Genomic DNA, 25,367 nt, shown 5'->3' on the forward strand with positions numbered 1-25,367 from the left:
TCAGTAGTTGTGGCTCACGGGCTCAATAGTTGTGGCTTGCGAGTTCAGTAGCTGTGGCTCGCAGGCTCAGTAGTTGTGGCTCGCAGGCTCTAGGGCACAGGCTTAGTAGTTGTGGCGCACGGGCTTATTCGCTCTGCGGCATGTGAGCTCTTCCTGGACTAGGGCTTGAACCCGTGTCCCCTGCATTGACAGGCAGATTCTCAACCACTGCCCCACCAGGGAAGCCCAGGCACACTTTGGATTCTCTTTAAAGCTTATGTTTGTTTTTCAAACTATGAATATTAAAACTGTTAAATTCTTATTTCCTTATAAAGAATATATACACCTGTATATATGTTTTAAAATGAATTAGTATTTATGTTTATAAATCTCATGTTTAATTTATAAGCGTTATGCCAGTTTAAACATGGATATTTCACATTTTTCACAGGCGACAACACCTCCAAATCAAGGGCGGCCAGATTCTCCTGTCTACGCTAACCTGCAAGAACTGAAAATATCCCAGTCGGCTCTCCCCCCGATCCCTGGAAGCCCAGCAATTCAGATTAATGGAGAATGGGAAACTCATAAAGATAGTTCAGGGCGTTGTTATTACTATAACAGAGGAACACAGGAAAGAACTTGGAAACCCCCTCGTTGGACTCGAGATACAAACATAAGCAAAGGAGATTCCCAGAGTCCAGGAGATCAAGAGGTATGAGGAGTTAGGGGGTCAACCAGTGAGTTACCGAGCTTTTTCTCTTTTTGTTCCTCAAAGAAGTGAATAGGTTTGCTTCTAACCCTTGACATCTCTAAGATACTAAATCTTTTTTCCACGTTTTATTATATTACTGCTTGTCGCTTACTAATCTCTAACTAGTGGACAGTGTCTAGCCTTGTAGCATGCTTACTAGTTCCAGAATTAACTGGGTTAATGTTGCCTAGTGGCAGTAGTTTCCCTCATGCGCTAGAAGATACTAATTCAATCATTGTTGTTGCCCAAGGAGTGACATCTTTTAGAAAAAGGAGAGAAAATATGTGATATGATTTAGCCAAACAAATAAAAACAAAGTTATTTAATTGACACTTTTCTTTATGGTTTGGTGGGGCTAGCAAGATACTTGTCAGTTTTTGTTAGAGATACAAGATCACTTTTTGTTTCTATGTAGGGGAAATAAGTATAATTCCTTTGCTGCGAACAAAAGACCACCCTCTAAGTCTGACAGTTCACTCTATATCGTTATTTTCTCTAACATGTGTCCATACTGTCTCCCCACCTGCCTTGGTTTCACTTCCCTCCCACCTCTCAAAGGGTGGTGAGGTGAATTGGCCAGCGGCGTTTTGAGAAACACTTATCTCTGAGGCCTGGAGAGAGTCCTTGGGACTGTTCAGGTGTGCAGGAGAAGCTCGGGTAGCGTGGATAGAATGGAGTTAAATCCTGCTGTTTGGTAGACGGCGGTCCCCGCACCTGCACAGGACACCTGCTCTTAGAGAGAGCAGCTGGCTTGTACAGTAAGAACAGAACTCCAGTTATAGGTAGGAGCTGGAGAAATCAGGTAACACATCCTGTATCTAGCAGAATCTGGAAGCTTTTTATAGTTAACGACCCCTCGTCTTATCCTGTTTTTCATTTGGTTATTTATAGCTTTGCTTTGGTGGTAACTTGTACTTTTAGTATTCAGGAATGAGGTGGGAGGATAGTGAGAAATTGTTCATGTGTTACTATAATAGGAAAATGTTAGAAAAGTGATTTGAATTTGTGTGTCCAGAAAGATTTGAAAATAAGTTGTCCTGTGTATCAATAATAAAGTAAAATCATATAATTTGGAAGAATTGGGGTAAGGGCTAAATTGTAGAATAATTTAAAGACATTTGAAGTATACATGGGAACTTTAACAGCCCTTCTTAGCTTTCTATTTCAGTGACTAGATGAGAGTGATTAGTGTTTCAGAATCTGCGCTCACACCACTCACTCTCTGCAGGTATTGTGTAAAGTAGGTATTTCCAGAGTGGCTGGAGCATATCTTCCAGTAACTTCTTGAGAAAGGTTGTGCATGGGAGGTAACATTGAGACTTTGTGTGTGAAAAGGTCTGTATTCTGCCCTCCTATTTAATCGATAGTTGGCCTGAGTGAAGAATTCTAGGTTGGAAATCATTTCTTCTCACAGTTGCAAGGCATTTTGAACTTGACTTTACGTCATTCTCGGTCAGCTGCGTGTGGGATGTCTCCAGTGTTGGAACCATTCGGTCTTCCCTTTCAGACTGACCCGTCTCTGCAGAAGTCTTAACGCCTGGGCAGTAAGGGCCGCCTGGGTCTTGGTACCCGGCGTTTAGTTTGCACATAGTTCCTTAGTCTCCCCTCTTTCTGTTTGGTACCTGCGTCCCAGTCGTGCCTGTTGTCTTCCAACTCAGAATCCCTCTTGATAGGGAGTAAAACCCAACACTTGGGCTGGAGTAAGGGAGGGGTGCACACCTAGTGGCCAGGCATGAGGAAGGGGAGTCTGGTGATTTCAGTCCTCAGTTCAGTACCCTCGGTTCCAGGAGGACCTAATACTGTCACTTCCTGGGCCGTTTGAAGATTTCGCGCTGCAGACCTGTTGCATTTCATCTTCCCTCCCCGGCACCCATCCCCCCCACCAGTTTAGATTCTGCTTTCTTTGCGGATAATTTAGGGGTTTGTTCATCTGCTTCTCAGCCTCCAGAGTTTTGTGGCTGTTGTGTCTCCTTGTGTTCTCCCTGTTCTCGGCGGTTCAGGTCTTTTTAGGCTTGTTTCGATACTTTTATTTCAGTAGGGTTAGAGAGGGAGCAGATGCTCGCCCTCTCATCCTAACCCAGAAGTTTGTTATTTCAGTGGTTGCCCTAGCACAGTGGTCCTCACGTGGGGCAGTGTTGTCTCCAGGGGGACCTAGGCAATGTCTGGGGGTATTTTGGGTTGTCACAACTCAGCGAGGGCTACTGGCTCCTCGTGGATAGAGGCCGGAGAAGCTGTTGAGCATCCTGTGGTTCACAAGACAGCTCCCACCGCGAGGAACAACCTGGCCCTAACTGTCCACCGTGCTGCTGATGAGAAACGCCTCCTCAGGAGTTGTAACTGACGCACTTATCAAAGTCTGCGGTTAATCAGCTCTTCTTGCTCCTTTTGAAACCATACAGGAACTATACGTGCAGCGGTGCTATTGTTGTTTATTTTATTTCTATTTTTTAGCTCCCTTACTACTTGTTCTACATGGTGGCTCAAAATTTATCCTCATACGTACCACTTTCTTTTTTCACATTTCTTAGGCAAATTAGATTACCTTGGATAACTTTATACTGTCCTAAGTACCTACTTTAAAATTTCCTTAGTGAGCCTCTGTTAGTGATAGAATCTTAGTTCTCATTTGCCTGGAAATTTGTTTTTCATCCTTACTTTTGAAGAGTATCTTTACCTGGTGCACAGTTCTAAGCTGATGGCTTTTTATTTTTCCCTTGTTTGTTGAAGACTTTATTCTCATGTTTTCTGGCTTCCATTGTTGATGTGGAAGATTCAACTTGTAGATCCCTTCCTGTGGGTGGCTTTGAGGATCTCGTGTCTGTAGTTTCACTATGATGTGATTCGGTGAAGTTATCTTTTTTATTTCCTTCCGGGGCTTTGTTGGGAATCCCAAATTTGAGGCGTTCCATCTTTGATTAGTTCTGGAAAAACTCGTAGGCATTGTCTTTATACAGCTCCTGTCCCATTTTCTCTTTCCTCTTGTTTTGGGACTTTGATTAGATGAACAGTTAATCTGCTCGCTCCGTTTATCATGTCTCTTGATTTCCCTTATACTTTAACATTTTATTGCTGTGTCTCTCTCTGCTTGTTCCCAGTCATTTCCAAGCCAAGCTACTGTTTGCTCTTTTTCTCTTCATCATGTATGTTTGTTTGATATTAAACCAACCCTTGAATTTAAAAAATGTGTTATTTTAAATTTGTTTGGGGAGCTTCCCTATCTTAATTACTTTGAGAAGTTTGAAACATACAAAAAAAGTAGAAAGAATAGTATAGTGAGCTGCCAGGTACCCTTCATCTGGATTTACAAGTTGTTAACACTTTACCACATTTGCCTTGTTACTTTCTGCCTCCTTTTACCCTTCTAACTCTGCAGTAATTTTTTTCTCTGAATCATTTGGACCAGACAACATAATGTTTTATTCTCTAAGTATAAGGACTGTTTCCAGCAAAATCTTTTTTTTTGTGTGTGAAAAATACTTTATCATACCCAAGAAATTTAATATCAGTATATTATTTAATACAAAGGTAATGTTCGTGTTTCTCACTTGTCAACTCATATCCTTTATAGTTTTTTTCCTGCAGTGAAGGATCCAGTGAAGGATCATATATTGCATTTATTTGTCATATCTTTCTTAAGTCTTATTTTCTACTTTATTTTTGCTAATTTCAGTATATAGTCTTTAAGAGTCTGAATATGCTGTTCTTCTGCTGACTCTCACTCATGGTGTTTGTTTTACATCGTGTGTGTGTGTGTGTGTGTGTGTTTTTGGGTTTTTTTTGTGGTATGTGGGCCCCTCACTGTTGTGGCCTCTCCCGTTGCGGAGCACAGGCTCCGGACGCGCAGGCTCAGCGGCCATGGCTCACGGGCCCAGCCGCTCCACGGCATGTGGGATCTTGCCGGACCGGGGCACGAACCCGTGTCCCCTGCTTCGGCAGGTGGACTCTCAACCACTGCGCCACCAGGGAAGCCCTGTGTGTGTGTTTTAATGTGAGATTATAGTTGTTGGAAATTCATATATAGCAAGTTTAATGCTAGGGTTGAAAGTTGGTTCCTTCAGAGAGGATTTGCTTTTGTTTCTGCCAGGTGCCTGGGGAAACTAGTATGCTGTGAACATTTGAAACTAAATTTTCAGTTTGCGTTTTCACAGGCCACCTAGGTAGTAGTAATTTTGGATTGCACGAAGAGTGGCTTGTTGCGTTCTCCCCCAGTTTCCCCTGATTAGTCCTGTGATTTTCCTAGCATGGAATAAAGGACCAAGATTTGTTTCTGATTCACCCCGTAAACTGCAGGTATAATTCTTTGGGGTCCCCTTTCTTTCTTGTGGGACTCACTGCTTTAGGTTGTTCCGAGTCCTGTTCCCCAGCACTTCTGCATGGCCTTGAAAGCTAATGTTCCAGTTCAGGATTTGGCAAATGCCATCAAGGAGAAAGCTGCCTTTTTATTGTACTTACCTTTCTGGATTCTTCTTCTTCTTCTTTTTTTAAAATAATAAATTTATATATTCATTTATTTGGCTACGTTGGGTCTTCGTTGCTGCACGCAGGCTTTTCTTTAGTTGCGAGCGGGGGTTACTCTTTGTTGTGGTGCACGGGCTTCTCACTGCGGTGGCTTCTCTTGTTGCGGAGCATGGGTTCTAGGCACGCGGGCTTCAGTAGTTGTGGCTCGCGGGCTCTAGAGCGCAGGCTCAGTAGTTGTGGCACATGGGCTCAGTTGTTCCGTGGCATGTGGGATCTTCCTGGGCCAGGGATCGAACCCGTGTCCCCAGCATTGGCAGGCGGATTCTTAACCACTGCGCCACCAGGGAAGCCCTCCTTCTTTTTTTTTTTTTTGATGGTTGAATAATATTTTCCTGTACAGATTGCCTTCTTTTACTCTGTTTCTAAAAGATTTTACTGTACCTCTCCTATATGAGCTTACATTTTAAGTGGTCTCAATTAAATTAAAATAAATCCTGATTTTTGAGTTAGGTTTTTCATTTTTAAAAAACGTTACTGTTACAAAACATATATAGCTCACTCTACGTAAGACTTCTGTTGTCTATGTCAGTTTTTGTGAACATATTGCTAACATTAGGATGTTTACGTATGTTACTTTTACAGCACTGAGAATCTACATCTTAGTGTTTCAGACCAAATTATGGTAGAAAATCCAGTCTGATTGAGTAGATTTAATTGTAGAAGATATTTTACCTGAACGTGACCCTGGAAGGGTCATTTGCACATTAGAGTTAGCCTAGTAAATATTACATACTGAATTTCTTAATCTTTCTGTATTGTGTTTGTATTTTCTCAATATTATTTTTTCTTCTTTCAAAGTGTAGTTTTGAATAGTTTTAAGAAGCATTTGGTTGAGTGAGTTAGGAAAACTTGACAATAAATTAGAACATAAAACATAGTGTTACAAAGCTAGTGTCTTTTCTCCCTCCATCTCCATCCCACACGCTTTAAGAAAATGGTTGAACATATATTGAGCACTTTTTGCGGGGCATTTGGCTAGGAACTTGCAATAAATCGGTGAGAAGTTTCAAGAATCTCAGTCTACAGAAGTGCCCTCACTTCCTGCTTTGCTCACACATGGATGTGTGCACACACACACACGCACCCCTGTCATTTCTTAACCTTATTTCAGTTCAAAAGCAGCATTAAATAGAAGGTAGCATTTGATCTCTCAGTCTGAAAACATTGTTCTCAATTTCATTATAGTAAATTTTTCTAGGCTTGCATTAATGCGATAAAATAACTTACTAATTTCACCTTACCACTTACAGTATACCATTAAAAAGACTAAACAATTTGTTTGGAAAACTAAATATTTAAATATATTCAAGATATATTAGTATGTGTAGCCAAATAAAGTCAATTGCTTAGATTTTCAACTGCTGCACACACACACACACACACACACATATATATATATATGTTCAAAGAAGAAAAATCCTTATGTTTCTGACTATTTATAGCTTCTTTCATCAGAAGAAAACTACCACAGCGTTTGTTACAGCCAGTCAGATAGTCAGTGTGGTTCTCCTCCAAGGGGTTGGTCAGAAGAGCTGGATGAACATGGGCATACCTTGTATACCAGTGACTGTACCAATGAAAAGGTACTTTCTTTTTCTCTCATCTAGTTTTCTTGGCAGATTCCTCTCATAAAATCATTATGTACTGAAGCTTTTTTAGTATTTTTAAAACTCATGAAAATATTTTCTTGTAGTTCTGTAATCATGTCAACTGACAATATGAAAACTCAGTGTAACTACTTATTCATGGTTTTAAACTGCTTCCAGTTACAGTAATGTTTGTGGTGTCAACCTGTTTAAGACAGACCCTTTGAAGAGAAGACCCGTTGAGTGTCAATCTGCTTACACTTCTTCAGTAAACATATTTCTTTGTGTTTTTCTTGGGGAATAGTTTTTTGGGAATAGTTTTTTCAACATGCTGTTATGACATACCACCTCACTTCCTACACTCCTTTTTCTTTTATAACCAAGTTACATAAAACAAAAACCATGAATCTAGTATTTTATGATTCATCAACCAGTTTGAGAATGCATTTTGAAATTTTATGTGTTTATCATCAGAGAAGGTAATGGGTTGTTGTGCTAGTTTAAAGAATAAGACCCTTGGGAATAAATGGAGGTATGCTTTTTTAAAAAAAATCAATTAATTAATTAATTAATTTTGGCTACATTGGGTCTTCGTTGCTGTGTGCGGGCTTTCTCTAGTAGTGGCGAGCGGGGACTACTCCGTGTTGCGGTGCGCAGGCTTCTCATTGCGGTGGCTTCTCTCGTTGCGGAGCCTGGGCTCTAGGCGTGCGGGCTTCAGTAGTTGTGACACATGGGCTCAGTAGTTGTGGCACGTGGGCTCTAGAGCCCAGACTCAGTAAGTTGTGGTGTGCAGGCTTAGTTGCTCCACAGCATGTGGGATCTTCCTGGACCAGGGCTTGAACCTGTGTCCCCTGCATCGGCAGGCGGACTCCTAACCACTGCACCACCAGTGAAGTCCCTAGTTTACTTATTTTTACCAAACTTAAAATGCAAGTCTGTTAGTATAGGTTTTGTTATATTTCTTTTGCAATGGTCTTGAGCAAGTAGAATAAAATTCATGAGAATGTCATCTAATATCTCTGGTTGTATAGGCTTAAACTCAATTTTATGTACATTTAAAATATAACACCTGTTTTGTCTTTATAGTGGCTCAAGCATGTTGACGATCAAGGTAGACAATATTACTACAGTGCAGATGGATCTCGGTCAGAATGGGAGTTGCCAAAGGTAATAAACATTAACACTGGATTTCTGTTTAGAAATAGTAGATAAAATAATATCTGAAAATGGTTACAGCAGATTCACTTTTAAATTTTTATTCAACTTCTAAAAAGCAGCAAGACTAGTTTTTTCAGAGTTCATCGAGAATCCTTTGGCTAAATTTTTCTAAGATGTGCATTATCTTATAGCTATATAATACTGGTAATCCCTATTTAAAAATTCTTTTGGTTTAACTTGAAATCAGTTTTTCATTGTTCCTGGATACAGTGTCCCCTTCAGTGCCAATAATGCCAGTAGTTTCCTTGAATATATTGCGTCTTCTACATGAAGTTGGTCTTATATTTTTTTTTAAAGAAAGAAAAGCAACTCAGTATTCAAGTTTATTCTTGTATGTAGATGTGTGTTGTAATTGAGTCAGTCATTAGCAGCTTGTGGCAATGAGATCTAGGGTCTCATTGGCTCTCTCTCTTTAGATAAGTGCACCAGGGCTGAGTTTATCTAAAGCAGTAGGTTTCATAGTGGTCATATACTTATCACTACTAGTATTCAGATAATTTTAAGTGAAATCTGAGCAGACATTTAAACTTTAATTGGTACATTATTTTAATGTTTTAGAAGGCAAGTGTAAGTAGCAGACATATCTGTAGTGTCAATTACCAGATAGACTTTAGTTTTCTTTGTCCCGGAGTAAGTCAGTTTAAAGAAAAATATTATTAGTATAAAGATACATGGATATAGAAAAAAAATCATTGAAATATAAAGTGCAGTGGATAGTGTAAACTATAGACAGAGGGCCAGGAAGGTAACGAATATTAAAGCATAGTTAGGAGAAATGGAAGATGGGTGGGAAGTTTCCTACATTCATATATCAGGAATTCTAGAAGAAGAAGATGGAGGAAATGGTAGAGAAATAGTATTGGAAAATATAATTCCTGGGAATTTTCTAAAACTAAAGGAAGGCATGCACTTTTTATTTTCTATCATTTTTTTTTTTTTGTGGTACGTGGGCCTCTCACCATTGTGGCCTCTCTCATTGCGGAGCACAGGCTCCGGACGCGCAGACCCAGCGGCCATGGCTCACAGGCCCAGCCGCTCTGCAGCATGTGGGATCCTCCCAGACTGGGGCACAAACCTGTGCCCCCTGCATTGGCAGGCGGACTCTCAACCACTGTGCCACCAGGGAAGCCCCAGGCATGCATTTTTAACTGGAAAATATGCCCTCAGTACAGACCAGGAGAGAGAAAAAGAAATACACGTGTTGACAGATTTTACTGGATCTATGGAAGCTCAGCAGAGGAGACAATCTTAAAAGCCATCACAGGGTAGACAACCAGATTACCTGTGGTGTCAGACTGCAGCATTGGACCCATTCCTTACCCACTCCTGTATCAGTGCTGTCTGCTGTGTACCTTTGTAGTGGCCTCCCGCTGTGGATGGGGCGTATTGTCCTGCTGTTACCATCATGACTGAATCCAGTCTAGTCATGTGACTTGCTTCCATTGGTGGGACATGAGCAAATGTGTCACAAACATGGTATTGAAATGGGCTTGTGTGCCAGGGCTTGCTCTTCCACTTCTGCCACTGCCATGAGAGGCATGCACCAGGCTAGTCTCCTGGACCCAGAAGGAGTAAATACATTTTAGGAAAATGAACAGAGCCTCAGAGATCTGTGGGAAAATACAGAAGATGTAACATTCATTTCATCAGAATTCCAGAAGAAGTGGAGAAAGAGTGTGAGGCTGAAAAATATATGCAGAAACAATGTTTGAAAACACCCAAATGTGCAAAAGACAAATCAACAGGTTCAAGAAGCTGAATAAGTACTAAACAGGATAAACTCAAAGAAATCCACATCCAGATGCATTGTAATCAAATTTCTGAAAATTAATGAATTCCCTTTTTCCTCCTCCAAAAAAAATCTTGAAAGCAGCTCAGTGAAACAACATAGTACCTGTAGGGTAATAATGATTTGAATGGCATGGATGTCTTATCAGAAACCGTGAAGCCAGAAGGAAGTGGTGTAACATTTTACAAATGCTGAAAAAAAAACCTGTCGACCCATAATTGTACATCCAGCAAAAATATCCTTCAGGAATGAAGGTGAAATGAAGACATTTTCAGATGAAAGTGAACTAAGAGATATATTACTAGCAGTCTTGTTCTCAAAGAATTGCTATAGGAAGTCCTTAAAACAGAAGAGAAATGATAAATGAAGATAACTTGGAACATTATGAATGAAGAAAGTACAATGGGAAGCATGAATATCTGAGGAGAGTTTTAAAAATTATGTTTGACCTTTAAAGCAAAAATTATAACATTTCTGAAGAAGTACTCATTGTAGGCGGAGATGATATTTAAAACAACTATATCATAGAGAGGGGAGAGTACTATGATGTAATTGTTGGTAAGGTTTCCACATTTCACTTGAAATAGTAAAATGCTGATGTTGGTAGACTGAGAGAAATTAAGTATGTACATTGTAATCCCTAGAGCAAGCACTAAAAAACTGTAACAAGAGATAGACTCAAGAAACTACAGGTAAATTAAACTATAATAGTAAAAACTCCTCAGGGTAGTCCACAGGAAGGCCAGAAAGGAGAAACGGGAATGATAAACAGAACAGAAAACAAATAAAATAGACTTAAATCCTAACATATAAATAATTACATTAAGTGTAAATGGTTTAAACACAGCTGTTAAAAGATTCTCAGAAATGACAAAAAACCATGACCCAACTATATGTTTCTACAAAAAGATCACTTCACATGTAATGATATATTACATCATGCTAAAGGTTATTTATCATATAATCAACAGTAAATCTCATACTTCATGGTGCGATTACAGAAGCTTTGCCAATAGAGTTAGGACCTAGACTGTAACTTTCCCATCAGTGTTTCTATTCAACAATAAAATAAGAAAAAAAAATGAATTGAAAGATTCAGTTCTTTTGATTATTAGAAAATCAGGAGATTCAGCAAACTGAAGAGTGATGATATTAAAATCAACCTAAAAAGCACCCATGTCTCTAATAAAAAGTCAATTTGAAAATGTGATAGGAATAAAGATCTTTTTTACATTAGAAGCAGCAGCAACACTAAGAAGAGTCATAACTAAGAATACGCCTGCAGAAGGTTTGGTTTGTAAGATCTTAATGAAGAAAATTTCAGAGCAGAATTGAGGGACATAAAAGTTGACCTGAAATGGTGCAATACACCATTATGACCTTGGGTTGGGACGCTTAATTTTATAAATGTCCCCATTGATCAGTAAGTTCACTGTATTTCCATTTCCTGTCGCCGTCCCTACCTTTTTTTTGTCTTGAACTGATGGTAAATTTTATTTGCAAACAAAGGTCTATGAAGAACCAAAATGTTCCTAAGTAGGGAGAATCTGGGGGTAGGGATGGGGTTCCTGCTGTAGTGATTAAGTTGTGGGCACATGTGTAGAGAAATAGACCAGCAGAACAGAATAGGAATCTCAGATGTGGCATCACAAATTAACAGATAAAGCGTGGGCTGTGCAATAAATGTTGGGAAGATTATTGGTTATTCACATGAAGAAATGAAATAAACATAGATCTTGACTTCACACCTAGTAATTAATTCCAGGTAGATGACAGTTGTCAACGTAATAAGCAAAACTTTAATAGCTAAAGAATATGTCAAAGAATATCTTTGACTTAAGAATGGGAAGGATTTCTTAAACAAGACTATATAAGGAAAAATTATAAAGGGAAAGATGGACAGATACAACTACATAAAATTCAACAGAACACCTTTTGATACAAAAGATACCGTACACAAAAGGCAAGAGATGAGCTTCAGATTCGGAAAAGCTACATTCAACTCACATAGCTTACGAAGCCTTAGAAGCCTAAATATATAAAGAGCCTCTTGGTTCTTTCTGTACACACTAGTGAGAGAGAGAACCCAGTCAAAAACAGGCAAAGTATATGACTAAGCAATACGGAGAAGAGGAGATTCATGAAATAAGTATATGAAAAGATGTTCAAATTTATAAGTAATCAGAGAATGCAAAAGATAACATTTCACTCTTCTAATAGAATTTTAAAAATTTGTGCACGTGTGCATACATTTATTTTTTATACACAAATGCATATAAGTTCAACAGTACCAAGTAGGGCAGTCCAAAGTATTATGTTCTGCCGGTAGAAGTGTAATTAGTACTACCACCTCGGACATGTCCATTTACAACAGAATGGTTAAATCGTGGTGTCTGCATATAACGTAGTGTTACACAGAAGTGAAACACAAATGAGTTCGAGCTGCATACTCACCGATATGGATGCAGGCTTTTTTGTTTTAATAAAAACATGTTGAGTGAAAAAGCAAGTTGAAGATTGATGCATGTGATATTCCACTTTTATAAAATCTAAAAGCTTACAGGTACTGTGTATTTACAGATACACACATATGTACTAAAGTGTAAAGTGCGTGAGAATGGTGAGCACTGAACTATATGGTACTGTCAGGGAGGGAGGGAGAGGAATGGAATCTGGAAGATGTCTTCAGAGGACTCTAGTATTTTTTTTTCTTTAAAAAAAAAAGGTACCTGTTTTATGTTAGATATGCTGAAACTTGTGGTGGATTTTTTATTATAGTCGCTGTTCTTTTGTATGTTTGAAATAATTCAAATAAAATTGCAATTAAAATTCTTAAAAGAAAAAAGGTGTTCTAAAAAGATTTCTAAAATGTTGTTTTAGCCATCTTGTTTAACTATACGTGTGTGTGTGTGTATTTTAGCTGTGGTGTCATCTTATTTTTCTTTTCTCTGATTATGTGACACTTTATTTTTGTCTTCTGTCTACACTAGATTTTATATGACATTTTATTGGTGCTTTATTTGCTTTTATCAACATACTGTTGCCTAATAAAATTACCAGCACCTTTTAAATTGTGAATATTACCCAGTTAAATTTTACATTATTTTTCTTGCCCCTTGGAAAGGATTTCTAAACAACTGTAGTTATAAAGCTCAACAGCTAGGGTAGGTATCCATTAAAGTTCATACACAAGCTTCCACGCATCTACACATTTTAATTATTGCTAATGATGATTGTCTGGAAGGAGCTCTGCTTAATAACTCGGTCTCTCTTCACTTAGTGATTTACGGCGCAGAATTTTTGGGGGGGAAGCCTTTAAGCTTCATCTTTGTTCATTCTAGAAGTGATCCCTGTGTTAACTTCTGTGACAGATTTTACGATGGCGGTTTGTTAAGCAGCAGTGAATGAAAAACATACACACATGTGCTTGCCCGGCTTTGGCAAGTTTTTAATGTAAAAAACGAAGCAACGGCTTTGGAAGCAGTTTGGGGGACCTGTCTGGACTCATTTTGGGAAGTGAAGAAATGGCGTATTATGGAGAAAGATGTTGGAAGGTTTTTAAATTTTAAAAACAATATAAATAATATATTACTGAGATTTAGTAGTGTAACATATAATAAGACATTTCACTGAAATTACGAGTCATTAAAATTTAAGATTTACTGGGCTTTTTAGAGAAGTAGATATTAGGTATCCTTTGGTTTCAGGAGAAGGATGTATCCCTTAAAAAGTCGATGAATTTTCTTTTGTCACTTTATTATTATTTATAATTTATCAAAACTGCCTGTATAAAACAGCGTAACTCTTAAACCCCGCGTTTCTCAGATGTTTATGCCTGGTGGTCTGCTTGACATTTCAGGTACAAGACCTAATACCTTATTGATAATGTGTTCTTAATTTTATATTTCATTTTCAGTTGGTAGTTATGACTTATCCTTTGTACACAACTGGTATGTTCAGGATTGGTGTTTGGAAGGAGTACCGTCTCTGCCTTTTGACTCGGTTATGTTTCACCACTTCAGAGAAACAAATAGTAGTGTGTTTGGCCTATATGTGGAAAGTAAAAGTAAAAACAAAAACTCCTTTAAATGTGAGAATACTGTTGTATATGAAAGCATCTTTAAAAAAACCTAAACCACAAATGGAATTCATGTGGATTTTCGAAGTAGAAGGAACCTTAAAAAATTAATTTGTCCAGTGACCTCATTTTATAAATTACAACTACTAATATTTATTGAGAACCTATCAGGGCTACATCTGGCACTTTTTATACTGCTTAATCCTTAGAACCCTATTTCCATTATATCTGTTTTATAGTTGATGAAACTTAGCCTTGTGGAGATTAAGTGTTTTGCCAAAGATAACATTAACTTGGTCTCTCCAGTACCCAAGTCTGTGATCTTCTTGATTGTGTCATAGTGCTGGTCAAAGATGAGAAAACTCAGGTTAGTGTCACGTGGTGGATTTTGCCTAACACCATGTGTCACTCGGAGCCAGCATGTTTAGATTCCACTTTTGTTTCTATTATTTATGAGGTATAATTTGTTTTCTTTAGTATAATGCCTCATCTCAGCAGCAAAGAGAAATTATTAAAAGTAGGAGTCTGGACAGGCGGCTGCAAGAACCAATAGTGCTGACAAAGTGGAGACATAGCACCATTGTGCTGGACGCCAATGACAAGGTAGGACCTTCTGAGAACATCTGCTGCGGACTCTGCCAAGTTCTTTCTGCTGTACTTTCTCCTCAGCTGAACCTCATACCTTGGTGATGACTGGTTTATCGTATGTCATATCAGTTTGTCCTGGAGTGGGGTTTGGTATTGAAGTTTTTTGAGTTTTGCACAACGGACTGACTTACATGTGGCATAACGATGTGTTCCATGATACATTTGGGCCTAGTAGGTGACAGGTTTTTTTTTCATAATCTCTTTTTAAAGTCACATATCCGTTATTGTTTGTCTTCGGTCTCTAGGAGGTTTAACGGTAAAGACGTTTAACTAACTTTCCCATCCCAGGGAAGATTGGAACCCTGCTCCTCCTGTTTCCCTAAGTGCTATTTGCACAAGTGCTTCTGAGAAGTCATGTTCTCTGTTTCAAATAGGGAATGGATTTTTTTTTTTTTTTTTTTTTTTTGCGGTACGCGGGCCTCTCACTGCTGTGGCCTCTCCCGTTGCGGAGCACAGGCTCTGGACGCGCAGGCTCAGCGGCCATGGCTCACGGGCCCAGCCGCTCCGCGGCATTTGGGATCTTCCCGGACCAGGGCACGAACCTGTGTCCCCTGCATCGGCAGGTGGACTCTCAACCACTGCGCCACCAGGGAAGCCCCAGGGAATGGATTTTGATGCAAACATGAGATTGGAAAAGCCATGAAGTTTTGAATTTCCTTGTGAGTTACATCTTTACATTGTGACTTCATTTTGGGGATAGAATAGGAAATTAGTACGAATTTGTAGAACAGCAGACATACTAATGTTAAAATCTGAGGGTGGTGGAAACACCCTAAAGCTAAAATATTGGTCGCTGGGGACTCTGTTAGTCCAAAGGCTGCTCCTTTGACATAATTAATGTTTCCTGCATTTTTAGGTAGGTAGTGAAAACGGGATGAACTCTCCTGAGGCGTATTTCTCTGTGTTTGTATGCTTTCAGTCCTAAATTCCTTTCTAAATTATCTCAGTCAGTCAGTCAGTCAGACAAGTACTTCTGATTTCTGTTTGTAAGGATGTGATGTGGTTGAATGTAGGGGGCATATTAAAGGAATGAAATTTTGGAGTCTGTCTGTTGAGGAATGCTTGAAAATATTGGGTTGGCCAAAAAGTTCCTTTGGGTTTTTCATAAGCGCTTGTGGGAAAACCCGAACGAACTTTTTGGCCAACCCAGTATACTAGCATTGAGGTTAACCTGTGTAGGTAAGAGTCCTAGAGATTTTAATAGAAAAATTCATTTAACTCCAAGAACCAGATTACAGTTCAGTGTATACAGAAAGCTCCTACTGTATGTAATGAAAGCTCTAGTGCGAAAGCCATTGTTGAGCCAACTCTACTGCCTCTTCGTACTAGAACAAAAGGGATGGTTATTTTAGTGAGGTAGACTTAAAATTTGTTACTCCCTTATAATCTTTCTTGAGATTCATTTTCAGTCTATTATTAGAATAACCTGCATGAAGTTCTTATTATGTATCCTTTTTCATCTAATTGTTTCAGCATGTGATAACGTGATTTTCTTGAGACCAGAGCTCTACTTATTTTTGGTAGACATGTCCCCCCCCCACCTTTATAAATGGAGTCATAGATAGCTACTTTACCAAGTAAACTCTTCTATTTATCATTACACAGTATACACGATTTTAAGATTTGAGATTATAAAAGAGGGACTATACCAGAACAAACTAGCTGACTGATATATGATAAGGGGTGAAATGCATATAACTTGAAAGGTAATCAGAGAGACCTAATGCTATGTAGTGAATGTTGTTATGATGATATGGGTCCTAATTCGGTTGCCAGACAACCTTGGTGGAGCTAGGGGTGTGTGCGTGTGTGTGTGTGTGTATGGATACATCTGTTTGTCTCTGCCTGTGTATGATTTTTACCAAAACCTGCTGCTTGTAGACATTAAGATGTATTTATATGTGCATATACATTTATAAGTATACATAAACAAATGGGTAAATGTAAAATTGATTATAATAATTATAATTGTTGTGTTTACATTATTACTACATTTGCTATGGTTTTCATTTCTGTAGGACTGATAATGCCATGAAAAATAAGTTGTAATTACCATTCATTTTATTCAATTACTTATTTTACAGTTTATGGGTCATCAAATCTTTCCTCTTTTTCTCAGAGTGTTTTAATATTAGACGCTTTCAGAAGTCAAGAAATTGAAAAGTAAAACATCTGAAGCTGTTAGAAAATATACTTAAATGAAGCTAAACTGATATTTGGACATTACATGTAATTAATTTTTATAAAGATATATTTGATAATGATTTTAATGTTTTCTCCATTTATAGTGTAGGTCTTGGATTTTAAGGTTGTTACCTTCAAGGATTTTCCCTGTACAGTTTCACTGCTACCTGGTTTCTGTATTTACAAATTGTACAGGATATAAACCTGAAGACTTTTTTCTAAGTGAATGGATTTTATTAATGGTGTTTTGGATTGTGATTTAATACAAATTCCCAGGCTTATCAACAGTACGTTATCCGGTTTCATAAGTATAGTAAAGTAGATGATACAGATGCGAAGATGAATGTCAAGTAAATTATTTGGTTTTATAGGAAAAATAATAATAGACATTGGCATATGATTTTCCTAATTCTCGTTTCCTGAAATTATTCAGAGCTTCTAGGAGAACAGAGAAAAATGGAGCTTGGTAGATACCATTGGTACCATTGGCTACCAGTGGCTCTTGGTACCAAAAAATGTTTTTTCAGTCTTATCCTCCATGAATAGTTTTACAGATATCTGAGGTAGAAATCACATACCATGTTTTAATATTAACAAAGCAGAATTGCTTTAAAAATGCACATTATTGGTTTGCTCCTATTATATATTCTTGTAGGCTTAGACATTAAAATATTTTTTTTTCCTGGTGAGTTATTAATCTGTAAATCTGAGGTTTCTTCTTTGCATTTTAAACAATCTTGCTTATTTCTAATAATTGGAAAGTTAGCTATAAATTATATTAAATATTAATAGCAATTTAATTTCTTAATACAAGTTCTCATTCTGGCAGTTGCCAAGTAGTTCCTGTGACTATTCCTTGCCTAATCCTAAATCCTAAACCAGGATTCATACCAAGAGCAAGTTAGTATGGGGACTGTTACATTTTTATCCGTAAGTGTTTGGATTTTACTTATTTTAAATATGGTTAATTTAAGCTGATGCAACATCATGATTTTAAGGCAACATGCATCATTTCTTTTGAGTAATTCCGTATGCGGTATTTAAATTTACTGTAATTGGTATAAAATATGCCATATTTCATAAAGTTTATGATATCTGTAGTTTTCAGATCTGTACCATATTAGTTCCGTAGCTGAATATAGAAGGGAAATAACTAGGAAAAAATTTTTCTTAGCGTCCCTTATTAAGCTTTCCCACTGTCAGTAGAGGGAGAAATATAATTATATGAAATAGAGTAACATTTTTCATTACTTATTTCTTGTAGGAATCTCCAACTGCCTCAAAACCCTGCTATCCTGAAAATGAGTCTTCTCCCTCTTCACCAAAGAACCAAGATACAGTTAGTATGATAGCAGCTTATAGATAATATAGTCCAATTACTTCAATCAATTTCAGTAAATTAATTTTCTCTAAGTGTAATGTTTAAAAATACCTCTTGGGCTTCTATTAAAGTTCATTGGTCTTTCAAAAATAATCAGATAATAGGTTTAAATTAAAAATCAGATTTTATTGATTTAAAAATTCCCCCTTTTATGTAAAATATGGTATCTTCGTGATCAACTTATATACCATATTTGTAAGCAGTGAATTTATGTTTGGCTGTTAAACATAAATATAAAAATCCCTGGAGAATACTGTCAAATTACACTTCACCCTTCCTTCCTCAGGCCAGCAGTCCAAAGGTAAGAATCATTTCCGTCCTTAACGAGCCTTAGATGCCTTCCCCCCCACCCCACCCCCCGCCCCCCCGCTAAGCTGTCAAATGCATTGCCCAACCTAGGCCAGGTAATATTGGCGATACAGTGACTTCTCTTCAGTTATTCATTCATTCATTTATTTGCTGCCTTGGGTCTTCGTTGCTGCGTGCGGGCTTTCTCTAGTTGTGGTGAGCGGGGGCTACTCTTGGTTGCGGTGCGCGGGCTTCTCACTGCAGTGGCTTCTCTTGTTGTGGAGCACGGGCTCTAGGTGCGTGGGCTTCAGTAGTCGTGGCACGTGGGCTCAGTAGTTGTGGCTCACGGGCTTAGTTGCTCTGCGGCATGTGGGATCTTCCCGGACCAGGGCTCGAACCCGTGTCCCCTGCATTGGCAGGTGGATTCTTAGCCACTGTGCCACCAGGGAAGCCCTTCTCTTCAGTCGTAACTTTGGAGGAATCCTACTTGATCTTGGTGTTTGCAGCGCCCCCGTCCCCAAGTCTAGCCTGTGATTTGCCCCTCCTGCTCTTCCCCTCCAGCGGCTCTTCTTTCATTTTAGAAGGAGGATGCAACTTCGTGACGAGCTCTGCAACACTGCGCCTGTCCCGGGTCCTCATACCCCCTCCTTGCCCCCACTTGTGTGTTTTCCTGCAGCCCTGCTACTCTCCTCTCTGCAAAGGAGCCTGCTCTTCAGCTCCAGCCCCTTCACTCACTGAAACCCATCTTCCCCGACGTCTTTGCCTGGTCAACTTCTGGTCATTCCTTAGAGCTTGGTTCAGGCTCGGAATTTTCTTCAGATCCTCTAGATTTGGTCAGGTTTCCCTGTGATACTCTTAATAACATTTAATTATATGTTATTTGATTCCATAAAATCGAGTAACTCTTCTCATTTCCTATTTCTTATAGGAACTTCCAACCCTCAGTTAATGTCTTCCCCACTAGACAAGGAAAAGACTCCTTAGAGCAGGGCCAGCGTAACCCCAGCGCCATAGAGCCGCTGTTCTGTGGGGTTTTGCTAAAAGGAAGAAATGAAACTTTTAAAGCTTTCCGGAAGACAAACTTTTATTGTTACTGCCTTAATTTTAAGAAACTATAACAGACTCTTGTTCATTAGGGTACTTCTGGTTTTCTAGAGGCACGGGTTTCTCACAGATGCTGTTTTCCTTGTCTGGCTCTTTTCTCCATCCCCTGAGCAATCAGGTCTTTTGGTTCCTATCACGTGTTGTCCACCCGTCCTGCTGATATTGCACAGGTGGTTTCCCTGCCTACCGTGGTCCTCAGCCTCTCTGCACCTACAGTTAATCTCGTGCTGACCAGTGGGATGACCCCTTAGGGCCTGCCCACACTAACCTCAGCATAACAGCATCTCTTCTTTTTCTTTGAGCTCTCAAGTCGCTGATGGCGTTAATGGTGTGAAAGTTACCTCATGTGCCCCTCAGCTCTCTGCTAAGGGTTTAAACTTTGAAGGGACTCAGAGAGGTAGAGAGGGGCTGCTTTCTAATACTTTTTATCTTTTGCATTATTTAACACAGTCCTGGGTGCATGAACATTAAATAAAGATCAAAGTGAACATGATTTTAGTGGTATTGTCAGGATTTCCTGTACGAATGTAAGGTGCTATTACTGCAGTATTCTTAATCTATCCATCCATCTAGAAAAGAGGCAGAAACGCTTTTTAACTTATTTTAAATATGGGTAATATGTAACTTCTGAGAAGACCTTTTATAAATTATTTACATTTTGGTAAAAGGGAATTTCTTGGTAATCCTGGAAACATGAGTTTATAAGTGTTCGCATGGGAGTTAAAAGGACAGTTTGCAAATTATTCCCCCAGGCAGTTACCCCTTTCACAAGAGTTTGCCAGTCACCTGACTGCCCCAGACTCAGGGTCCCCTCTGGTGGCCACGGCAAGGAACTGCCTCAGCAGGGTTCTGTTTCGTTCTTCATTTACCTTTGGGTGGAAAACAGGAACGGCTCTGTTAATTCTGCTGAGGCTGTTCTGTTTCCCTGTAAGTGTGCAGCGTCCTTCCCCCCAAGCCCCAGTCTGGCCCCCCCGGGCTTCTGCTCCCCAGAGTCTCTTCTTTCCTCCTGCAGCCTCTGCTCCCTCTTCTCTTCTTGCCCTGTTTGAATGGAGTCTTTTGCCTGTCTTTCCCACTCTTACCCAGTTAATACAAGCAGATTTCTTTTTTTTGGTTCTTTGTGAGTTAAAATCTGGTTGGTGTAAAGCCTTAGTGGTAAGAAAAAGAAACTGACATCGTAATCAGTGTTAGTTACCTCATGGCATCTTTAAATCTCTGCAGATTGCCTATTGAATCTCTCTTTTTTAATTTTTTTTTGTTAAAACCGTATTGAAATATGACTAACATACTACACCGTTCACCCGTTTAAAGTGTACAGTTCATTGGTTTCTAGTATGTTCAGATAAGTGCAACCATCAGGACAGTCATTTTAGAACATTCATCACTTCAAAAAGCAGTACTCGTTGCTGTCACCCCTCTGCTTCCACATCCCATCAAGCCCTAAGCAGCCAGCAATGTGCTTTCTATCTCACTAGGTCTGCCTCTTCTGGACACTGCACATGCGTGGAGTCGTAGAACACATGGTCTTGTTGGACAGGCTTTGTTCACGTAGCATATGATGCTTTCATTCAGTCTCCTCCAATCAAACCAGATTAAAATTTCATCCCTTAATCTAAATTTTAAACATGTTCATTTTTTCTTGTCTTATTTCCAGTTTTCAAATGCATTGTTATTTTTCATAGTCACTTCAAGTCCTGTTTTTTTTTTTTTTTTTTTTTTTTTTTTTGCGGTACGCGGGCCTCTCACTGTCGTGGCCTCTCCCGTTGCGGAGCACAGGCTCCAGACGCGCAGGCGCAGCGGCCATGGCTCACGGGCCCAGCCGCTCCGCGGCATGTGGGATCTTCCCGGACCGGGGCACGAACCCATGTCCCCTGCATCGGCAGGCAGACTCTCAACCACTGTTCCACCGGGGAGGCCCTCAAGTCCTTTTTTGAAATAGGTAGTGTATACGTTTTTTTAAAATTGGTATTTCTCTAAAATATGACTGCCACACGTGGATTAAACAGGAGTTTGTAGGCTGATCTAAGAACCTCGTCTCTGTTTGTCCCAGTGTGCCTATGAGGATATGCATTTTAAAATTCTCATTTACTGAATACTGAATACAATTTTAAGTATATAATTTGGAAACTTGAACTTTTGACCTTGTGTTTCCAATTATGGTATTAAAATGCTTTACCCACTTTGGAGAAAAGGGCATTTCAACACGTTCGTTACCAAAAGGGTTTAGTGGACAAATCGGCTAATTTTTTTTCATTGAATATTACTATTCTAAAACCTTTTTTAAAAACATGATTTTAACAATTTTTTATAACACTGGTTCTTTAAACATTTTTTTTAATCGAGGTGAAATCCACATAACATAAAATTAGCCATTAACCACTTTAAAGTATATAGTTCAGTGGCTTTAGTGTATAAAATGTGTGTAGCTGTCACTCCTGCCCAGTTTCAGGACACTTTCATCCCCTCAGAGGGAGCCCCCTACCGTTAAGCGGCCACTGCCCCTTTCCCCACCTCTCCTCCCCTCTGCATGGCAGCCTCTAGTTTGAAGGTCTGCATGGATTTGCCTGCTCTGGAAGTTCTGTCACACTGGTTCTTTTTCAGCGTATCACAGGGCAAGGTTACTTACTCTGCAGAGAAAGAATCTTTTTATTACATGATTATAACATGATTGAAGATAAAGATTTCAATGGGAGGTATTGATTTTGATATATAATAATTATTAGCCAAAATTGGGAAATGCTTATCTTACTAAATGAATAAAATCGATTAGAAATTCTGGAGCCTGCAAAGTGATTATGAACCTGTGGAAGTTTCCCCAGATTACTCAGTAGGACTGACATTTTATGGTTTTCTTGCCTTAATTAGGATAGGACAATCTTACTACAATATTTTTGGTTAAAATTTAACCATATTTTGCCAGTTCATATTAAAACATTCCTGCTTATTTTCAACACGAAGTTTCCCTTAGAGTATCGACATATTTGGACTAAGAAATATCATGTGTGAGTATGGGCAGTTTTTAAAGGACTTAACAAGGTATTTTTATGAAGTTATTTTAGTAAGCTACACAAAAACATTGGTTGACTTTGAATCATATTAAGTAGAGAAGAGTACACCAAACAGTATGAAATGGTAATCTGCCTAAATTCCCCCCTGAAATCTACACCTGTGTAGCCAAACCTGTATCTGCCTGCTTGTCACTTTGATGTCAAATTCAGAACTTCAGTGCTTAAAAGTTAAAGCTTTATTTTCTCCATCACTGACCTTCTCTTACATTTCTTGGTAGTGTGATAGCACGGCTGCTTTGTTGGTTAATTACTTCAACACACATGTGTTGAGCCCCGGCACCATGCTAGCCGCTGTGCTGGGCGCTGTCATACATGGTGAGCACAGCAGATGTGGTCCCGACGGACAGCCTGACAGTAGGTGGCGAATAAATAATACGTAATTGTGCTTTGCATTATGTGCGACGAAGGAAACAACCTGGGGGCTGTCGTCAGTCATTGGAGGGCAGAGGAGCTCCTACCGCAGGGGTCAGGGACGGCTCCTCTAAAGCTTGTCGTTGCAGCTGAGGGCCCCCAGCTGCTCAAGCTTGGGAGTCTCCCCGATCTTGCCTCTTACCTCCCGGCCTGTCCCTGTCAGTCCTGCCTTCCGAGTCGCTCTCACGTGTGGCCCCTCTTCACCCTCTCAGGCCTCTCCCTGGGCCAGGCCGTCAGCACCTCTTGCATTGATAGGAGTTATCAGAACACCGTTCCGGTGGCGCTGCGTCACCTGCTCCCGCCTTGCTCGTTCCGCTGCCCCCCCCCCCCTTGCTGCTGCTCTGCTGCACCCCGTACGCTGAGGGAACCTAAGCCGCGTAGAGATGATGCGCTTCCAGCTTCTGTGCCTTCGCCTGTCCGTCGCTTCTGTGTGGCCGACTCCTGTTGCTCGCTCCTGGGTCAGGATCTCCGGGAAGCTTCTCTTCCTCCCTGCTCCCCTCTCAGGTGGAGTTAGGTATGCCTTCCTCAGAGCACTCTGACTTTGCACACCGCGTGGTAATGGTCATTGTGTTGGTACGTTTGGGACGTGGCACATTTTGTTCTTATTTTATGTTCACGTTAGAGTGCTTACTGCTTAGAGCATTAGTGCTTGGGCCTTGGTCCCTGTGAGAATTTCATGGGAGCTCTGGGCCTTTCCCTTGAGTGGTGCATGTACACGCACGATTATGTGCGGTGTTGGTCCAGCCATGACTCAGGTAAGAATCCCTGATCCAGAGCGTCTCTTTCCCCCGTAGGCTTTGGCCGTCTGTCACTGTGGCTGTCCCTTCCATTTTTCTTCCTGTTTTGATGCTGGCATTTCCTTCCTGTGTCTGCTTTTTCACCCTGCATAGTTCCAGCTTTGGTGTTTTTTAATAGGCTATTCCCACCTCCGCCCTTCGAGTTCCTGTGCTCACATCACCAGCGCCCATCCTCTCAGATTAATGTTACTTAGTTCCTGGATCATTGAAAGTTTTTCTTTCCCTCCCTGCTTCTGATGGTAAATTGGGAAAGTTCTTACTTAACATCCTGTGCATACTTATCACTGTGTAATTGATATTTTTATTGAGAGGCAACAGAGAGCTCTTATGAAATGTCTCAGACTTGCATATCTAGGAGATCCAACCTATGCTTTGTGAAAAAATTATAGTAATATGGATATTTCCCAAGTTCCCAGTATAACAAAAGTGAATAACATAATAGTTTGTCAGCTTTGTCTATAGATGTGAGTTATTATCAGACCAGGCAAAACTTTCAGACATTATCTTTTAGACATTAGTGAGAAAATAATGCTATGTTTATCTCTCATACAAGAAAGTTTTTTTTCTAATTAAAGTACATTGAGAAAATAGCTGAGGTAAATAGTTAGAAATAAATTCTGCATTGAGACTATTTTTTCCTCTGTGTGTGTGTATTGTGTGTGTGTGTTTTAACTGAAGGAAAATTGACTGCTTGGTCATTTTCAGACAGTGCTCACTAATGGATGATTGCTGTGGGCACAAACGCATTTTGATTAAATTCATTTGACTATAGAAGGCTAGAGCAATGAGAAAGTGCTTCTTCAGTTCCACCTGGAAGAATTTTAAGATAACATTTAACTCGAGCACAGTGACTTTTGCCTTCCTAGGGTTTGATGATAAAGCTGTGTCGCTGTTTTTTACATCAGCTGACTAATAGATCTAGTTTGTCCAGAGCTCAATTTGCCATCTGATAATATGTTTAATGAAGCAACATATTGAATTCTTTATGCCACATTAAGGCCAGTTCTATGCATAGTGCCACTTACTTTTAAGTAATTTATTAAATACAGTCACTGCATTTGTTCTACCTACTTATTTTCACATTCTGACAAAGTAGGTTAGTATCTTAAATAATTTTCAGACTACGCTGTTCTAAAATGACAGCAAAGTAAACAGTTCCTTTTTTGTGGTATTTATAGCATCGTATCACTTGGTTTGAACAGGAAGTCATAAATCATTTTTCCAGTGCTGATTTGTAGCGTTCATGTGGAAATTTAATTTGATTTTACCTTATGGCTGCTATTCCTTGAGAAGACCAAGTGTTTTTTTGTTTTTGTTTTTTGCGGTACGCGGGCCTCTCACTGTTGCGGCCTCTCCCGTTGCAGAGCACAGGCTCTGGACGCACAGGCTCAGCGGCCATGGCTCACGGGCCCAGCCACTCCGTGGCATGTGGGATCTTCCCAGACCGGGGCATGAACCCGTGTCCCCTGCATCGGCAGGCGGACTCCCAACCACTGTGCCACCAGGGAAGCCCAGACCAAGTGTTTAATTACAAAAATAACTGAAAAAAACTTTACAGAAGTATTAG

At 39.7% G+C, this 25,367-nt stretch overlaps 1 protein-coding gene across 1 annotated transcript in view; it reads left to right on the forward strand.

Moving 5' to 3' along the window:
• The window catches only part of ARHGAP12 (Rho GTPase activating protein 12), a 110,066-nt gene that overhangs the window by 60,048 nt on the left and 24,651 nt on the right, over positions 1-25,367 (forward strand). The window contains exons 4-8 of the mRNA XM_082648279.1: positions 431-694; positions 6,694-6,834; positions 7,924-8,004; positions 14,400-14,525; positions 18,019-18,093. Coding sequence (XP_082504405.1) covers positions 431-694; positions 6,694-6,834; positions 7,924-8,004; positions 14,400-14,525; positions 18,019-18,093 — 687 coding nt within the window. The remainder of the gene's footprint in view (positions 1-430; positions 695-6,693; positions 6,835-7,923; positions 8,005-14,399; positions 14,526-18,018; positions 18,094-25,367) is intronic.

Source organism: Grampus griseus (assembly GCF_964374135.1).
Source record: "Grampus griseus genome assembly, chromosome: 2".
NCBI lineage: Eukaryota > Metazoa > Chordata > Mammalia > Artiodactyla > Delphinidae > Grampus > Grampus griseus.